The sequence below is a fragment of the Eublepharis macularius genome, chromosome 10, assembly GCF_028583425.1.
Source record: "Eublepharis macularius isolate TG4126 chromosome 10, MPM_Emac_v1.0, whole genome shotgun sequence".
In the NCBI taxonomy this organism is placed as follows: Eukaryota; Metazoa; Chordata; class Lepidosauria; order Squamata; family Eublepharidae; genus Eublepharis; species Eublepharis macularius.
Genome location: NC_072799.1, coordinates 588,759 through 608,091, shown reverse-complemented (window position 1 = coordinate 608,091; position 19,333 = coordinate 588,759). Strand labels below are relative to the sequence as shown.

Sequence of the window (19,333 nt, the reverse complement as noted above, 5' to 3'; positions counted from 1 at the left end):
GTGGGATGGGAGAGCAAAGAGACGGAGGAAATGTCAGCCGGCCGCACAAAAACTTGCCTTGATCGTAACATGACAGAAAGAAGCTGTCTCCGTGCTGGCAGAGGGAGCGAGGGGGGCAAACAAGCCCCAGGGAGAAGAGCCCCCCCCCCTGCAAGCATGAAGGTTTCCTGGGAGAAGTGAACCACTTGGGTCCTTTCCAGTCTGACTTCAGGCCTCGGGAGGGGAGCGAAACAGCTGTGGCCACCCTGACCCACGACCATCGCCAAGGAGAGTGATGAGGGATCGATCAGGTGCCCGTGGATTCTCCTGGCCCTCTCGGCAGCGTTTGACCCCGTCGGCCGTGGCATTCTTTGGGGCCACCTGTCAGGGCTGGGGCTGGGAGGCATCGTGTTGTGGTGGTTCCGGTCCTGCCTAGAGAGGAGATCTGAGGGGGTGGTACTGAGCGAGTGCTGCTCTGGCCTAAGGAGTCCTGCGGGGCCCCCTGTGAAGCTGCTGGCTGAGGCTATCCAGAGACTGGGCCAGGCTCTCGCCAGCGTGGGAGACGCTCAGCTCCGTTTTGCGCGTCTGGCTGATCCAAAGGGTGTGTTTTTCTCCTGGAACATTTGGCTGTGACTGCCCGTCATCGCCAGAACTGGCCCCAAGTGGTGATCCGGACCTTCAGCTCCGGGCCGGAGGTCTGCTGCCTTCCCTGCTCTCAGCTCAGCCCTGAGCTCCTGGGGCTCAAAGGCCTCTGTTCTCGCTCAGCCCCTCCGACAGGAGTGGGAGCTGTCCAGTCTAACAGGATTGCTGGGAGGGGTGCCAAGAGACGGCACCAAAGTGTGGGTTCAGCTCACACCAAGGAACGCACTCAGGTTACGGGAGTGCTGGCACGACACGATCCTCAACAGCGTGTCAGGAGATCTGGCCTCCGCTCTGCTGAGGGACTCCAGCGTCACTTGTGAGAGCAAAGATCAGCGGAAGAGAAGCCCCTTTAGATAAGCTGGGCTCTCTCCTACATGGCCAGGCCAGACCCAGCCTGAAGCACAAGGGCAAGGGGTAAGTCGTGCTGCAGTCGTGGGGGGCGGGGGGGCGGGGGCAGATTCAGCTTCTCCGGCTCAGCTGCACAACTAACTCTCTTTCGAAGAAAAGTTTTAGGTGTTAATGCCCAGGAGGGCTTTTCTTCCCTGGGGAAGGAAACAGGCGGGAATATGGAAACGCAGGACGTGGGCCATGCTGCTCTCCAATGAGGCTCTTTGGGTGGAATGACAGATGGGACCGCAGGCATCCAAGCCCCCCGGCTGAATGTTCAGTGGGAGAGGCAGGCTGAGGAAGGCCCTGCAGCGTTGCTAGCAGCCAAATCACTGCACAGGGCAGAAGGGCTTGCTTTCGAGGAGCCCGAGGGGAGAAGCACAGCCCCCACGCCAGCTCTGGTTCAGGGCATCCAGTGCCAGTGGGTCCCTTCCCTTTCTCCCCAGCACTAGAGGGTGCCCCTTCTCCACCCCTCCCAAAGTCCCTTTACCCAAAAGAACTGCCAAACTGAATTTGAAACCCGACCCCCCCCCAGCGTGACTTAAATTTGTGGGGGAGGGAAGAAACGTCTATGCAAACTCCTCTCCCATTCCTCTCTCTTGGTTCCCAGATTGCCCACTCCCCACTTGCCCCAGGCTCAGCAAAGAACGGCTGGGCGACAGGGACTCACAAGAGGATTGTGTTCTCAAAGCAGATATCTGTTAGTGTCCGGTCGACCAGAACCATCTCAGTGTCGTAAATTTCCGTGCCAATCTGTAGCAAGCAAAACACGGCACAGCGGTGTAGATCTGCCAAGGAAAGAGAGAAAGTTTACTGGTCAGAAGAAGAGGTTGGATCAGGTGGGGCGGGCGGGGGAGAGGGCAAGGGGCACAGACACTTGAAAACAGGAGTCAGCCTGTATATTCCTCCTGCAAGAGGGGCACACCTGTCTCCCAGCTTTGCTACATCAGCAAGAGATGAACAGCAGCCAACACATCAGCCTTCCTTTTCCTCCAAGATTTCAGGTGGATTTCAATATTTTATTTTTTTTAAAAACTACTTGGATTTCTATACATTTAACTGTTAATGTTGTGATAATTTACATTAAGCACTTTGAACAATGTAATTACTACCTACACGCTAAGTATTTTTAGGTACATTTCCCATTTTTTTTTTTTACTGAGAGTGCAAAACTATTCCATGGATGGATGAGATGTCTCTTCCTGCCCCCTGTTCCATCTTCTCTCCCCTCCCCGAGTTTGACTTTAAAAGAAAATGCTGCATTTGAACCCAGCTCTTGTCAATGTCCCTCCCAAACAGCCCCCCTGCTCAATAGCCTTACACCAATACACACTCCAAATATTCCCCGAAAAACCAGCGGCGTAATGGAAGACACTTGCAGTAAAAGATACCACATCGTGAAGAGCAACTGAGAAGAACTCACCACCCTTGTTTTTGAAATATTCTGTGTCCTTCCACATCAGGGGGATACGGATATCTGAAATGAGGGCACAAGTGAGAAACTGCCGTCCCCAGCCATGGCCAACGATGCGCAACAAAGGGCCATTGCTTTCGGTCTCAAGCACATCTATCTATCCTCTCCCATCACATTGCAAACTCATCTGGAGCGCACGCAAACAGATGGGGCGCGTTCAGATTTCTGAACTAGTTCAGCTCTAGCTGCAAGCAGTACCTTGAGTAGGACCTCTAATTTATTTCTGACACTTTGAGAGAAGCTTGATCCACTATATGTATTTTAAATATACTTAAAGCAGTTCACTAGAGAAAGGGTCTCTCCAGCAACTTTCCACAGAGTCAGTTGTTGTTAACTTCAACAAAGTAATATGCCAAGATTATTAAGCAGCCAGTGGCACTCTCTCCAGTTAGCAGCCAGGATCTTTTCCTGGGGCTCGTCCTCTGGCATGCTGGTCTCCCTGCCATTCTTCAGATGATGACATGGCTCAGAATTCCTGTTAGAAAATCCTAATTTACTCTGTTGTAACAAGCTCTGGGTGCTGGTCAGGTTGGGAGCAGACCCCTTGGCTTTGCGTCGGGAGAGCAGAACCGGACGCAAAGCTGCATCTGACCGCCTGGCAGGGTAGGGTGCCTGAGCTGCCAACAAAAATCCCTTGCGGAGCTACAACCTGAGATTGCGTCCTTGGGTGTCTGCAGACACCCTCCCCAGAAGCGCCTGCAGCAACCTGGCTGTGAGCACACGAAGGCTGCCAGGGCAGCAATTTCTGCAACACATCAAGCCGACCCTGTAAGGGGGGGGCCTGCTGAGTCATCCCCAGTTCCTTGGGGCAAGTTCTGCTTTCACCTCAAAGTAGCAAGCCAACAAGCAATTCTACACCTGTACATCCAAAAGCAAACATCGTTGCTGCAGCAGGCAGATCTATTCCGATTTTGCAATGGGATGGGTTGGGGGGGGGGGGGGTTGCACTCCGAGTTCAGGGTTGTGGGAACAATGTCACACTGCAGTCGTGCATATAGTGAGGGACGGGGGGGGGGGGATAAACGGGGGGGGGGGGGTAAATTATTCCATGGATAAACTGGCTGGACTGAGGGGGCCCCTGCAGGCTCATTTCTGTGTTTATTTACAAGACCCCCTCTGTACAGGCCAGGGCCAGCCACCGAGTTCAACGAACAACTGTGGGCAAATTGCTCAGCCAAGCTCCCCAGGATACTGTACACACAATACAGTCTGACTGGGAAGGAAAAAGCAGTGCTCATAGCACGGGGGTTCACGCGCCTGGAGCCAGGGTGGGTCTGCTGTCGGTTCGGCACAAGCCTCCCTGTCCAGGCTTGAACAGCTGGGCCTGCATGTCACACACAGTGTGTGGGGTCACCACTCCTCACCTGAGATGCAGACTCTGCCCCGACATGGCAAGCGGTCGTCTGTGGGACCTGCATCGGAAGGGCTGGGAGACAGAGAGAGACCCGGTCAGGCATGCTGGGAGGACACGCCCCCTCCTGGAGGCCCCGCCCTCCTCACAACACACAACTGGCTGCTCTGCTCACTGGATGGGGTTTAGAGGTCAAAACAATCTCTTGGTGGCAAACTCTGGCCGCAAACAGGGAAGGGGTTGGGCGGGGGGGGGGGGCGACAGAACGGCACCGTCTGCAGCGTTTGGCCAGTAAAATCAGGGCGAAGTTGGCTCAAAGCCACAGGGCTGCTTCCGCACATTTTGGATTCAGGTGTTAAATAATATCATGTCAGCATCTGCCTTTCAAATACACTTGTCAAAACTGTTTGATTTTTACAGATGACTCATATGGTCACGTTAGCTTTTGATGCTAATGCAGGTTATGTATTGTTCTCCTATCTGAAAAAATTTCTACCAGTCTTTTCCCTCCAAGGTAGCTTTCACAAATTAAAACAAAAAAAATTAACAACTGGAAGAATCTAAGACTGAAATCAGCAAGGGATGAGGCCGCTTCCCCGCCCTTCTCTAAAGAGCTGTTTGCCAGGAGAATCGAGGGAGCCTTAATAACAACAACATTCAATGTATATGCTGCTCTGCTGGGCGACTGAATACCACACTCAGAGCGGGTGGGGCTGAGAGAGCTGAGAGTGACCCAAGGCCACCCCGCTGGCTTCAGGCGGAGGAGTGGAGGATCAAACTCGGCTCTCAAGATTAGAGTCCTGCCGCTCTTAACCACGACACCAAACTGGCTCTCGCCTTGGCTGGAGGGTGCAAGTGCAAGACAAAGAGGTGACGTTGGCTAGGAAAATACGCAGGAATGGACCACTTTTGTGTGACGGAACACTGTATGCATGGAACATCACATGCATGGAACATCACAGAGTAACATGGACTGTTACTCTACGACTCTTCAATCCAGAACAAACTCCAGCCTAACAGAAAGGCCCTCTAGTGATCTCAACCTGTACCTGAAGGAGGCTGTTCCCTTCCTCTTCCAGCCCTATTTCGAGAGCCTTCTGCTCCGAAAGCCCCGCACACCTCCTGCCTGCCTCCAGCCTGCCTCCTCCATCCCCTCCAAGCTAACCCAAAGGCTGAATGCAGAGCCGCTGCCTCTCTCAAAGGGCACCAAAGCCAGATTTTGGCCTCTGTTCTTCCCGGCCTCTATAAAGAGAGCTGCCCCTCAGCCTTCCAAGTTGCGCTCCCTTCAGACGCGGTCTGGGTGCACTGCCCACGCCTGCTAGGCTCCCCTCCGCCCCGACTCACTGCTCTCAGGGCCCTCTGGGTTTATTGCCCGAATCGGGGTTTCTGCTTGGCACCCTTGCCAAGTACGCCCATGTGACTAAAACCCTGACGATGGAGAGGGAAGTGAGGAAGGTGACTAATGCAGAAAATGTTGTAATATTGGGTGATGTCAACTACATGCACATTGAATGGGCAAATCTGAGCTTCAGCCATGCTGCAGAAATGAGGTCCCTCCACATCATAAAAGGGTGCACGGGAACAGTTAGGCACAGAGCCAAAGAAAATCACAGCGAGCTTCGACTTGTCCTGAGCAGGGCTCGAGGCCTGACGTGAGATGTATCTGTTGCTGTCCCAAATGGGAACAGCGATTACAATGCTATTAACTTCAACATTCTTGTCAACGGAAAGTTCCTTCAAAGTCCAAAACAATCACATTCGACTTCAAAGAGGGAATTTACAACAATGGGAAAAGTGACCAGTAGGAAACCAAAGGGAGAACTAAGGGAGTCAAATCTCTCCAGGATGCTCGGCAGCTATTTAAAACCACACTACCAGAGGGCCAGATGGAAGGCCAGATAGCAAACGTTGTGTTGATTTTTCAAACGGGATCCAGATGCAAACCAGAGAAGCACAGCCTAAGGGCTGCCCCAGGCAAATTAATAGAAACTGTAATCAAAGGTACAATTATTAGGCACAATACCTACAATATTTTATTATAAATATTTGATGCTGGTTAATAAATATGATATGCAGCATCTTAGGCATGAATGGAATAAGGAGTTAGATTGGCCAATTTTGCCAAAGCAATAGAATAAAGCCTTTAATGCTATACCAGCTACTTCTATGGATCTTAAGCTGAGACTTATTCAGTAAAAAATTATATTTAAATATATTGGACACCACAGAGCCTTTATAGTAAAGAACTACGTCCAGTGTCTCACTGCTGGTGCTGCCGTTTACAGGGTGCATCTCTTAAGCATATGCTCTGGCTACGTCCAGTTATTCGACTTTTGGGAGGAAGTTATTACTCATATTAATTTTGTAGCAGAATACCTGTTGATCTTTGAGGACATGTACTTTTAAATTACCTACTTGTATTCTGGAATCTCTTTAACTGATGGTCAATGAACATGGACCCTCTGTGCCCTTACTGTAGCTAAAAGACTTCTATTACAACATTGGAGAGACAAATGCCCACCGCCCATATTTCAAGGGATGAAAACCTTACAACTTATATTTGAACATATGGCATATAGATGACAACTACAGGTGGACTTCTTTTTAGATATTTGGAAACTTTTTATTGATGCTTATGTGTAAACTTCTCACGACTGTTGTCATAAGTTTATTTCTATTATGTATGAGGCTTGTTTTTATTTTTTATTACTTTCAAATAAAATAAAAATTAAAAATATTAAAAAGTTAAAAAATAAAACAAGTATTAGGCACATAGTGGAACCAAGCCTGCTTGAGGGAAATTCAGCCTGGCTTCTGCAAAGGGAAATCCAGCCTCACCGACCTTTTGAAGTTCTTTGACAAAGATAATGGTGATCCAGAAGATATTATATACTTGGACTTCCAAAAGACTTCTGACAAGATACCTCGCCAAAGACTCCTGAGTAAGCTGGTCTCAGGTGGGTATGCGTGTTGGAGTGGAAGGGTAAGATTCGAGTCAAGGAGCACCTTAAAGACCAGGATGATTTCCAGCATACAAGCGTTCAACAGCCAAGCTCCCTTCATCAGATATTGGGTAAAATTCGCAGCCCTGGGGTAAGCAGGCAGGTCTTCTTATGGGTTAAACATTGGTTAAATGACAGGAAGTAAAACACAGGAAGGGAAGTAAGCAGCAGGATCCCACAAGGATCAGTACCGGGGCTGGTGCTCTTTCATTTGTTCGTAAATGATGCGGAAAATGTGGACGTGGGGCTGAGCAGGGTAGAGGCCACCCGTGCAGCTATCACGAAACTACTCAAGATGGTGGAAACCAAAGCTGACTCGGAAGAGCTCCAGGAGGATCTCCACAAAAGGGTGCGGGGGCAACGAAGCGGTAAACGAAGCTCAATGGGGCCAAGGGAATGGCAGTGCAACTCTAGAACAAAAAACCTCAACTTCAAGAATCTGCTAATGGCATAAATATGCTAATGGAAAGTATTTTTGAATACTTCGTTAAAAATCAAGAATAAGTAAGAATTTTAAGTTTTAAATTAGAATAGGTTAAGAGATCGGCAATATGTTTCTAATATATGTTTATAAAGGTAAAGGTTAGGGTTGCACTGTGTAAGCACCGAGTCATTACTGACCCATGGGGGGATGTTGCATCACGACATTTTCTCAGCAGACTTTTTGTTACGGGGTGGTTTGCCATTGCCTTCCCCAGTCATCTACACTTTACCCCCAGGAAACTGGGTACTCATTTTACCAACCTCGGGAGGATGGAAGGCTGAGTCAACCTTGAGCCGGCTACCTGGACCTGCCTTCCGCCAGGATCGAACTCAGGTCGTGAGCAGAGCTTGGGCTGCAGTACTGCCACTTACCCCTCTGCGCCATGGGCTCTTAATATATGTTTATAATAACATCATTATTGTGGAAGAAGAATAGACGGTAAAAATAGAATAGAAATATTGACATAGAAGTGGAAAATCAGGAATATATAAGGCAAGTCTATACAAATATCTGAATTGTATGAATTGAATGATCTGTATGATTTGAATGATGTTAGCTTAGGTTTATATTAAAATGTATGTCTAGTTTATGTTTTATGCAGATAAATGTAGAAGTAGATGATAGTAGACGTTTGGTATAGTGATTATATGATTGTATTTTTGAGTTTATAAACTGAAATAATTTTTTTTATATATATAAAAAAGAATATGCTCATGACATCTGAACTTACTGAGATTGAGAGGGAAAGGCCTGGGGGTCATAGTGGGTAGCTCAAAAAATTAAAAAAGGCCAACAGAATTGGGCACAAGGTCTGGCAAAAGAAATGATACAATTAGGCAAGCAAAAAGAAAATTTGAAGAGTGGATTGCAAAAAAAAGAAGCCAAACAAACTGTAGAAAAATGGCCTCCACTCAACATTGCAGCCCAATATTTCATTCAGCGGGACTGCATTCTGCCTCTGTGTTGAGCCCCACTGCAAACCCAGAGCTGGCAGGAAGGAGGGGGCCACAGGGCAGGACCCAGCCCCAACCACAGAGCGCTCCAGCTTGGGCCACGGCGCCTGACTCTGGCAGGAGCAGGAGGATGGCTGAGCACCCCACGGCCGGCTGGGCCGGTGACACCCAGGAACGGAGACACACTCGCCCTGACTCTAACCGTTACCCTCGCCACGGTAGATTATCCATTCACTAGAAACAGAGGTGGTCTCTGCGTGTGGCTTCTGGCCAAGGAGGCCCCAGCCACAAAATCAACTGGATAAAATATGATCGAAGATGGAATTCTAGGACTCCAGGGCAAACTGAAAACGGGCACGTCCCCGTGCCCAAGAGGGGCACCCCCAGGGTTCTTAAGGGACTCAAATGTGAAACGGTTGATATACGAGACTTCTTGCTAAAACCGTCCTTCATTCCAGAGGACTGGACAGGAACGTTTCACGAATGTCATTTTAGGCTTCTGATTGTTTTTATGCCGTTTTATAGATGGGTTCATACAGATCTATGCTATTCTTTGTATGATTTTTGGTACTGTTTTTACTCTGTCCACCCGTCTCAGCAGAGCTCCAGAGAAGCAGTGCATGCATTTCTAAATAAAAAAAAGAATTGTGGAATTCACTTCCAGGGGGTGCCGCGACAGTCGTGAACATTCCCAGCTTCGAAAGGGGATTCGAGAGACTCCTGGAGGAGAGGCCCATCAATGGCTACTTGCCCTGGAGACGTAGGGGAACTTCCACATCCCGAGGCAGTCAACCTCAGAACCCCAGGGCTGGGGGTGAGTTCAGGGGAAGGCCGTGGCCCTGGCTGGGCACCGGGTGAACTGGCCTGGGTGGGTCTCTGGCTGGCCCCAGAAAGGCTCTTCCAATGTCCCGCTTTATTATGTCCCCTTTGCCCGCTGTCTCTCTGCACCGTCTCACACTTGCTTACCGCCGGGCCATGTGCTGCATGACTTGGGCCTCTTTCATGCGCTGCAGTTCAGCCATGTAGGCCAGAATGCGGCTGTTGCAGACCAGCAGGCTCTTGGTGGCCTCCAGGGCCTGCTCGCGCTGGGTGCAGGCGGCCAGGAGCTTGCAGGCTCCCTCGCGCATGCGGATCTCGTGGTCGATCTTCTTCTGGATGTCTGTGCCCTGTGGGGGAGCAGAAGTCACACCCTGAGTCTCCAGAAGAGAGGACGAGCAAGGAAGGAAATAAATGAGGGGGGGGAGGGAGAATGCCACTGAGACGGGGGCTCCAGCGCCACAGGCCCCCTCGGGCAGTATTAACAAACAGAAGACAACGCCTCGCTCGCAAATTCTAACTCCCCAACCCAAGGAACGTAAGAGCAATCAGAAAAGCCTTTTTCCAGCGCTCCCCCGTTTCGGATGTGTTCACAAGTACCAAGGCAGGCGCAGGACTGGATGCCACAGGGAAGGCGGATCAAGACGACACGAGATATCATGGGGGGGGGGGGCAAGGAAAGAGAATGGGGGGGACGGCACAGGGCTTCACTGGCATAAAGGAGAACCAACCCCCACGCCCCCTACCCTGAATTTGCTTGTCAGGACAAAAGAAGCTCCTGTGTGTGGTGAGAGCAGCAGCCCCCCCCCCCCCAGCCGACAAGGCTTACACGCCACGGCGCTTTCTGGGCCAGGGCCCTGCTGCGAAGCAGCCACTGAAATCAAGAAACCACTCTGTCTCTGAGCAGGTACAGAGCATATTCCCCGCCCCTTGGAATAACCACAGCTGAATTGCTCAGATACTTGGGCGGGGGCCAGAGCTCCTTCTCGCTCTTCCATCCACCTCCCATTCCTGCCCCCCACCCCACCCTCATTTTAGAACAATTGATCAGGGACCAAGAGAAGATGCAAGGCGGCAGCAAATATTAACAAGAATGAAAAGGGGGGCAATCCCCACGCTCTTATTTACCAAACACCGGACGCAGGAATCAAGTCTTTGGGGGCGCCCTTTTTTACCCACAGCTGCCAACGGAGCCGGAATCTCAGCTTCATTCATCAAGATGCAGCACAGGCCTGTGTGTGTTTGTGTGTGCGTGTGTTGGGGGGGGGCGGGTAATCCGGCATTTAAACTGCAAATGCAACAGGGCAGACCGTAGGCGGGGAGGGGCACCGTGGGCTAGAGTCAGCTCTGGCAGGCAAAGGGGTCCAGTGACCTCAGGAGGGCCACGACAAAGAGCCCATAGTCTGGTCTCACAGATGCCACCCACGGAGGCCATTGCTGGGCAGGGGAGACAGGCAATTCTTCACACCAGGGCCACCCTCAAAATATGTGGCATTGTAAGACAAATAAACATGTACAGAGTGCCTTTCCGTCACTGGCCACGGGCAACCTGGGAGGCAGAGGCCAAGCCAGCACCCTCCGCCGTCACAGCTACGTTCACGTGCCGAGGGAGGTGGCAGGAGGCCACAGTCCCCTCTCTGGCGATCTGGGTCTCCAGTTCTTAATGGCCCATAAAGCTTTGCCCGGGCCAGGCTGCTCCTGCCCATTATTTGCCCCTTACACTTGGGGAGGTGAAGAGCCCTGCAGCGGAGGTGTAAGAGGGGCCCCCAAAGACGTCGTCTTTGGCATCAACAATGCTGCGGGCGGGATTTCCTCACTGCCCGGCATCAAAGAGCAGTGAGACAGCAGAAAAAGCACCGGGGTGGCGGGGGGGGGGGGAGATGCCCATCTCTGGGCAGGGGGTGAGGATGTATGCCCTGCACTGTGCCAGCCACACATTTCGAGGCAGGGTCCTCTTGGGGTGCCAGTCTGCTCTGCTCTGAGGCCCCACGGCCTTCGGTCCCATTGCCAGCTCTGTTGCCCTCCCCACTGCCCCATACCCCCCCCTCCAGCACTCACCTTGACAACCCTTCCATTCTCCATGTTGCTGGCACTGCCCCCGCTAGGTCCTGGCCTGACCGTCCATGCCCCCGCTTGGGCGCTGCTATGCTGCGACACGGCAGTGCTGGCAGCCGGTGAAGAGGTGGCGACAGCCAAGCAGAAAGGGGGAGGGGGCGAAGAAGAGGAGCTGGCGGAGCAGGGCCTGCCTGGGGCCGCACAACAGCTGAGGAAACACTGACATCACCAGCTGGCTATAAATAGAGTGGGGGGGGACAGCTGGCCAGCAACTGCTGCTTCTCCCTGGAGGGGGGCACCAGGTGGCCCCTAGCCTGCTGGGGGGCTGCAGTGCAGGAGACTTCCCAGCCAACTGGTGCACTTCCTCCCCGCCCGCCCGCCCCCCCACTGCATTCTTGAGCTTTTCCTTCCTACAAGAGGACCCCCCGTCCTGCTCCAGGGGGGTGGGGAGGGGGCGGCAACTACACCGTGGCTCCCCCACCCTCCTCCTCCGTGTCCCTGCCGGTGCTGCAGGGTGAAGCTGAGGAGGCCCCCCCCCGTGGCTGTGGCTGCTCAAGGGAGGGGGCAGCTCTCTCCTCTTCCCTCCCTCGGGCTCCATGCAGAGGATGCTCAGTGCCGCTCAGCTTTGAGGGCTGGGGGGGGAGGCGGAGAAGGCATTGCGCCCCCCCCCCGCACACTAATCAGCTTGTGGCTTGTAGCATTTACCGTTGCCAGGAGATTACAGGGGAGGTGCAGCTGCCTTAATCGGGTTGGCTGGAAAGAGCGGCGCGGGGGGGGGGGGCGGCGGGGGGGCTCAGCAAGGTTTTCGCTTGGGCACAGGTGAGGAGCCAGAGCAGCCGCCGGTCTCTCAAGGTCAGCCTTGTCCCCTCCGAGGGTCTCAGGGGAGGGGAGGGTCTTGCGTACTCCTGGCTACCTGATCCGGAACCTGGGCCCCCCTCTCCACGCCATTACCACACAGATGCTCCACCAGCACTCTGCTGCCGAGCCATGGGCCTGCCCCCCCCCCGAAGTCTGATCCCAGTGTTCAAGCCTCCTTTCAATACCCTTCAATGGAACAAAATCTTAGAGTACCTCTGAGCATGTGTGAAGTGCTGGTCCCTCACTGCCAAGTTACCCTAATCAGCCAAATTCCACTGGGAAGGCTGCCAGGGCGCAAGTCATCTAGGGAAACAAGCACCCCTCCCGCTCCCTGAAAATGGGCCAGGCGGCCACTACCCCCGGCCTCCTTTGCCCCGTCCTCTCACAGCCACGGACCCCCTCGAGACCCAGCCAGTGCCGCTGCCTGGAGATCCAAATAGGCGCCTGGAACTGAGGCTGGTTGGGCCCACTAGGGCACCCCCTCTCTCGAACCAGAACTACCTGCGCCTCCAGTCCTGCTTGGGCCTCATCCAGCCCAAGGCGCTGCTAAGGGCAAAACCTCCTGCTGGACGGTGGCTGGGCAAGACAAGGGCTGGGGCACATCCTAGCCCGCTGGCCTACAAGGAAGCCCCAGTCAGTCCGGCCACCAGGCCATCTGGGTGGACTTTCAGCCCCCCCCCCAGTTCCTCTGGCCCAGCAGGCTGGAGTTAGGGCCCCCAGAGCTGTGCTGCCAGCTATCCCCCTCCAGTGGCCCAATCCAGGGCCCCTCCCAAAGGGATTCCTCAGCAGACGTGCCGGCCAGCAGGGGTCAGGGGTAGGAAACCCTCAGCCAGCACCAGCCTCCCCATGCTGAGCAGCCTGCTGGATCGGCACCCACGCCGTGAAAAGTGTGCTGGGAGAGGGAAGCCCTGGGAATGACAGCGCAAGGAGTGGCTGCGGCCTCCAGGCAGCATTATTCCACTGCAGGGAGTGGCGAGAGGAGCCCCAGTACCAGCACGTCCGCAAATCCCAGGCACCGACACGCGTCTCAGGCAGCAGCTGCCCATCAGAACAGGCAAGGAAGTTGTGCCAAGAACCCCCTTCTGTGCACCAAACCGGGGACTCATCCTGCGGATTTGGTAACAGGCCTCAAAGCCACAAACCCAGTTCACAGAGATGTGCCAAAACGCAGGGGCAGAGCCACGGTGCCTGCACCCAGCGGGCTCCAAGCACAGAACGCTGAAGCCCCTCAAGCACTCCAAACAGAGCACCGCGAGAGAGGCGGCGGCAAGCGCCCGGGCTAAGATGCGGGCTGCCCTTGGGCCACTCTCAGCCTAACCTCCCTCACAGGGTTGTTGTGCGCATGCAATAAGGAACAGGGAAACTGCCCTGCTGCCCTGAGCTCTTTGGGGGACGGGCAAGATAAAGATGCGAGGCAGGAATCAGAAGATCCAGAGGAGTTAGCAGTGTTAGTCTGTAGCAGCAAAATAGTAAAGAGTCCAGTAGCACCTTTAAGACTAACCAACTTTACTGCAGCATAAGCTTTCGAGAGCCACAGCTCTCTTCATCAGATGCCTCAATCAAAAGGTACTCCGTGCGCTGCACCCAAGACCCTGCAGCGGGAGGCTGCATGACAGACAGGCCCAGGGCCACACTCCGCCAGCCCCCCTCCCCCCGCAACATTCCCAGGAGCACCAACGAAACAGAAAGAGAGCCAAGGAGGAGGCAGGGGGCACTGCAGGACGGGCACGGCCTACACAGCACCACGCCGCCGATATTTAGCAGAGAGGACAAGTGACGCTGCTGAGGGGGCAGGGCACACAGAGGGGCTTCGCAGACCCCTTGGCACAGGACGGGCTGCTGCTGGGCCTTTGCACGTGCGCGTGCGCGCACACACTCTTCCCACCAAGGCCACCAGATCCAAGTGATACGACTCTCTCTCCCCTCCACTTGCTTGGGGCTTTGGGGCCTGAAGCAAGACCCCCAGAGCTCTTCCGTGGGCCTTCATCCCTCTCCCTCTTGCCTGGTGCCCACCTCACCCCAGCGGGGCACATGCCCAGGGCACCTGTGGCTACATTACCTCCAGGCTGAGGGCGATCTGGCGGATGTACAGCATGTTCAGGTCTTCCAGGATGTGCAGCTTGTCCTCCATATTGCCGGATCGCTCCCTCAACGCCTCTGTGGGGAAGGGGCTCTCTCTGTGCTGTGGTTAGCACCCCCGGAGCCCCATGCCAGCCCCCCGGCCGGGCCCCCTCTCCAGGGGCTCTTCTAGCTGCACCTGGAGCTGGGAAGCCAGCGGTGCTTCAGCCTGACAGCACAGCGGGCAAGTCCAGCTTGGCTGCCTCCTGCCCTGCCTCTGGCTGGCCGGTTCCCTCCGTCAGCAGATTCCGCACCCCCAGCCCAGCTGCGGAGAGAAAAGGACCTTTCTTTCCTGCCAGGCCAGCTCCTCGCCCGCCCACCCAGTGAACAAGCAGCCACTGTGCAGCAAAGGGCTCGGCCCGCTGGGGAGGGAACAGCCCAGAGAGACTGCATCCCACCCTCCCAGCAGGCCAGGCCAGGCCAGGCTCCCACTCACGGCTTGCTTGGCAGGGCAGTGGGCACAAGACAGTATGTGGGCACAAGCACCACAGCTCTGCTAGCCCCCACCGGCACTGGGCTATGGGCAGGTAAATGCCGCCCCCTGCTGGACGCTGCCTCACGGCTGCCTGTCGAGAGCAAGGGCTGACCCCCTCCCCGCCCGTCTGGGCCTTACCCTCGCTCTGCACCTCGCTCTGGTGGCTGGCTTGGCCGCCGCCACGCACTTCTCCCCTTCCCCTATAGACAGGAAATCCACCCCCCCCCCACGCACACGCACATTCCGGGCCCAGCTCCTCTTACAAGGGCCGCCCCCCTCCAGGCTGGCCAAGGCCTCTGCTCCAGACCCCTCCCACTTGCCGGGATGGGGAGGAAGCAGCACCGCTGCCCGCCCCTCGGCCGGGACTCAGGCCTCAAGGGGCGGGGAGGGGGGGTCTCTCTCACAAGCACATGCAGTAAGGAACTGCGCCTGCAACTGACGCATCTCCATGCAGCTGAACACCAGATGCGCCGCCCCAGCCTGCGCCTTCTGCGCCTTCCAGCTCATCGCTCTCCAGCTCTTCCTCTGCGGAGCCCCGCAGGACAACATACGTGGCTCTTCATGCCTCCGTATTAGCCTCACGACAATCCTGCAAGGGAGGTGGAGCATGGAGAGCGTGACCAGGCTCAGGCCACCCGTGTGTTTCAGGGCTGAGCGGGGACCCGAACCAAATGTGAAGCTGAGGCGCTAACCACTAGACAACCCCACCCTGCCTTCCGCCAACGGCATCTGGCCACAAACTGGCTTCCAACCCCCGAGGGAGCAACCAGCCGGTCTCTGGCCGTGGTGACTGCCAGCCACTCCCTGGGCTGAATCATGCCCCACACAACAAAGCCAAGAACACGTACAAGGCCACGCAGCAGCGGACCACAGGCCCCCTCAGTTCCCCATGCCAACTGGCTAACAGAGATCCTGAACTGCCTACCCACAACCCACAACGACAGGGTAGCCAAACCATCAGCATGGCGCTAGGCCAACTAGTCCCATACGCAGGGCCACTGTGGTCCCAGACAAGGGCGCCCACCAGCACACGCCCGTCTGCTGCACTCTCCGGCCCAAACCCAGGCTGAGGGTGCAAAGACTCTCTCCACTGCCAGCTGCAGATATGGTTGCTTGCTGCCACCCGCAACTCTGCCAGCACAAGCACCCCACGCTTCTCCTGTGCCCCACCTGCCCCTCTGCACACGCTTAGAGGCACTTTGCTGTGCTGTAGCATAGTGGTTAAGTGGTCAGGCTGCCAATAAGCACTCTGCTGGTTCCACTCCCGCTCCTGCTCTGAGCTCAGCAAGAGGCCTTGGGTGAGCCCTTCCTCTCAGCCTAGCTGTATTGTAGGAATAATGATAATGCTGACTTTATTCTCTGCTCTGAGTGGGGCACTAATCTACTTAAAAGAGCAGTATATAAGTGCACTACCATTTTAATTATTATTTAAATGCAAGGGGGTTGGACAAAAGCATCGGGGGGGGGTAGATAGGTCCATGGGTGGTTATTAGCTATGGCAGCCGAATGGTGCCTCTCGGCCCAGAGGTAGATGCCTTGGTGAGAAGGTGGCTGCAGGGGAGGGCTTGGGTTGGCGGGCCGGCGGGCCTGGCAGCTTCCCCAAGGCGCCTGCCTGGGAGCAGAGGCTGAACAAGAGGGGCCCACCTCCGCCTGGGCCGGCAGGGCTGCTCTTCTGTCTCTGGAGCACCAAAGGCTGCCTCAAACGGTGCTCTGGCAGAACTGGGAGGGAGTCACAGAGACTAGAGAGGCACACTGTTCCCCGCACACTGCACACTACCCAGGCAGAAGCAAGCAGAGGAAAGAGCAGAACGCAGCTCTGATGTGAGGGGCCCACCCCGGTCCCACCCTCACAGAGACTGGTGGGGGCTTAAGCTGAGCATAGCTTGCCTTCACAGAATATTTCCAAGTGTCCAAATGGATAGTTCCTTCAACACCCCTTCAGGGCGGGCCAATATCATTCTCGGCAGACAGAAAACGAGCACTGGGGCCTGCTCTTGTCCCTGGCATTCCAAGAAGTTGGGCCAGGTGGAAGGGCAGCCGAGAACCCTCTGCGCAACTCCCTGGCGAAGGCCGAGCCCGTCCTGCCCAGTGCTGCTGCTCCTCTGCACAACCCCCCCCCCCCAGCGCTTCAAAGACGGCAGCAGGTGCAGTTCTTTATTGTGGCCGGGGGGGGGGCTGCCTTGGTGCCCTTGTTCATGTGCTATGAAGCACCTCCTGGCTTCCCTTGCCGCTGCTCCTCCGGGGCACACCTGGCCGTCCAGAGGGACCAGCTCAAGCGACAGCCAGCATGAGAGACCACGTCCAGCCGGGACACTGTATTCGAGGGTCTCCTCAATGGCTTCTATGGCGCCTGCCCAAGAGCGCAGAACAGGCCCCCCCCGCCCCGCCCCGCCCCACTCCACGAGGGCTGGAGAAACAGACAGAGACCTGCCAGAGCAGGATCAGGCCCCGCCGACCTCAGTCCTTGTGTCTTTCCTCAGACACCAGGAAGAGCCTCTGGGCATTTGCAGGGCAAACACCCAACGCTGCCTTGCCCCAACTCAGCCCCCTCGGCACACGGGGCTCAGCAGCCATCTAGGCCACCCGGGTGGCGGCTTGCCAGGGTCTCACAAAGCGAAGGGCCTTTTCCAAGGCTCTGGAAGTGGAAATCTGGATGCTGGAAGTATGGGATCACTGTATTCAAGAGAAAATCTGTGACAGCTATCAATCACAACACTACCCAAAAGAAACTGTTTTCTTCTCTGAATGGTTCCCTTCTTTTGATTACTTAACATGCAATGATACTCATCCTCCCAGGCACCTTTCCTTTGTACCTTTAAACTAAAAGAATCTGTTGCACTGGAATCACTGATGTTTCATCTGCTGTTAGATATTATCGTCTCGTTACACCATCTCTTACCCTGTAGACTATACTGGTATACTATACTAGTGTTAATGTAAGCTGATTCACAAATATTACAATATTTGTAATGTAATGTTTTAAAATAAAAGAAAAATTTTAAAAAGAAAAGTAAGTGGAAATCCTGCCTGGGATCCCACGGGGAGCCTTCCGCGCGCTGCCCCCACAGCTCTGCTGCCTTGCCCAGGGGGCTTCCGGGCTTCTCTGTCCAATGAAGAGCTGTCCCAAAAGGGCAGCCGAGGGCAGCTGCCAAGGCTCCTGGGCCCAGCGCCCAACAGCACCAGCACCAGAATGCCAACCACCTCTCCTCTTGCCACTTGCTGCTGCTCAGGGGGGAGATGGGACACTGGCCAACTGCCGCTCCAGCCCACCCTCCCCAAGCCATCTCCAGACCCCGCCATGACTCTAAGAGGGCAGGAGGGAGCATGCCCGTCTGCCCAAACAAGGCCACTGGCCACGAGGGGGAGGCCGACTCGCCTCTCAAAGCAGGAGCCACTTCTTCCACTTGGTGGCCACAGTGCAGCCAGGCACGCGTCCATCTCACGTGAAGCAGCTGTTTCCCTGGGCCCAAACAGAGTGTGCTTAGCTTGGCACAGACGGCTGCCGAGGAAGCGGATCATTGGTTGGAGCTGAAAATTGCAGGAGGGGCTATGAAGAGTGCACAGCGCACCAAGGCAACAGGGCACCTGCCGTGGAGCTGCCCCCTCCTTGGCATGCACCTGATTTCACGACGCCACCCCCAAATAGGTCAGCGGGCAAACGAGGTACCCTCTGCTTAACCTGCAGCTGAAACCGAGCTCGCCAGCTGATGCCCCAGGCTGCCTCCTGCCTCTCCCAGCCGGGAAGGAGAGGAAGGCCCAGATTCATTATTGCTATTATAGTCCACCTTTCTCACGGAGGCCCGAGGCAGACTGCACAGTGTAAGTGAAAACACAAATCAATCAACAGCCTGGACATTCGCTGAGCAAAGTACAATAGTGAACAACAGTAAGGACATTCAGTGGAAGAGAGAGAATAGGGTGTGGGAGCAGGAAATTAGAAAAAAGTATAAAGTCAAGCACAGAGATGAAACCTTTCTGAAACAAAGTGCAACTAATTTAGATGCTATCTTTAGCAATGTAGAAACTCCCTAGTAGGTGCATGCCTACATCAGCAGACCGTACCCAACAGCACAGCATATAGTCCCTGCCCCTCTCAAGGCACCTCTCTGAGCTTTTTCTTGTGATGCAGGCCGGTCATCTGAGCAGAAAGCCCTCGCTCCAGGCTAAACACAGGGCCTCAGATGCCTCTGGTAGGACCCTTGCTGGGCTGCGGTGTCAAAAGCAGAAACAATTTCTGGTGGCTGTGGCAGGCAGGCACACGTCAGGCCCAAGGGCACCAACTGCAGCCAAGATGGTGAGGAGGGAGGTGGTGAGGAGATAGGGAGGTGGTGAGCTCCCCCTCACCGGCAGTTTTCAAGGAGAGGCTGGATGAATATTTGTCAGAGATGCTTTAGGCTGATCCTGCACTGGGCAGGGGGTTGGACTAGAAGGTCTGTATGGCCCCTTCCCACTCTAGGATTCTATGGTATCCAGAGGTGACGAGAAACCTTTTGGCTGGAAGTCAGGGCAATGAAGAAGGCTATTCTGTAAGGCTGGGGGCCGCTGGATTTCATTCTCTTTCTGGACTCCCAACACGTCAAACACACAAGCAAAAGAGCTGCTCCCTGCCCGGCGGGATTGCCCCAGTTGCAGCCAGAGGGTGAGAGTCTGGAATGGACGGCTTCGCCCTCGGCCTCAGACCGGCTCTTCCGTCCCTTCAACGTGTCGTCCATGCACTGCAGCTAGCGAGCAGAGCCAGC

General features: G+C 54.9%; 1 protein-coding gene across 9 annotated transcripts in view; it reads right to left on the bottom strand.

Annotated features, from left to right (window-relative positions):
* Positions 1-19,333, bottom strand: part of RTKN (rhotekin) — a 35,605-nt gene that overhangs the window by 14,238 nt on the left and 2,034 nt on the right. For 5 of the 9 annotated variants that reach the window (XM_054989805.1, XM_054989806.1, XM_054989799.1 and 2 more), the window contains exons 2-5: positions 9,239-9,438; positions 3,847-3,908; positions 2,432-2,485; positions 1,679-1,796 (exon numbers count right to left, since the gene is read on the bottom strand). In XM_054989805.1, coding sequence (XP_054845780.1) covers positions 1,679-1,796; positions 2,432-2,485; positions 3,847-3,908; positions 9,239-9,438 — 434 coding nt within the window. Of the gene's footprint in view, positions 1-1,678; positions 1,797-2,431; positions 2,486-3,846; positions 3,909-9,238; positions 9,439-11,146; positions 11,421-14,060; positions 14,540-14,732; positions 14,749-19,333 lie in introns of those variants that run through there. The other 4 variants (XM_054989801.1, XM_054989802.1, XM_054989800.1 and 1 more) reach the window with 4 other exon arrangements.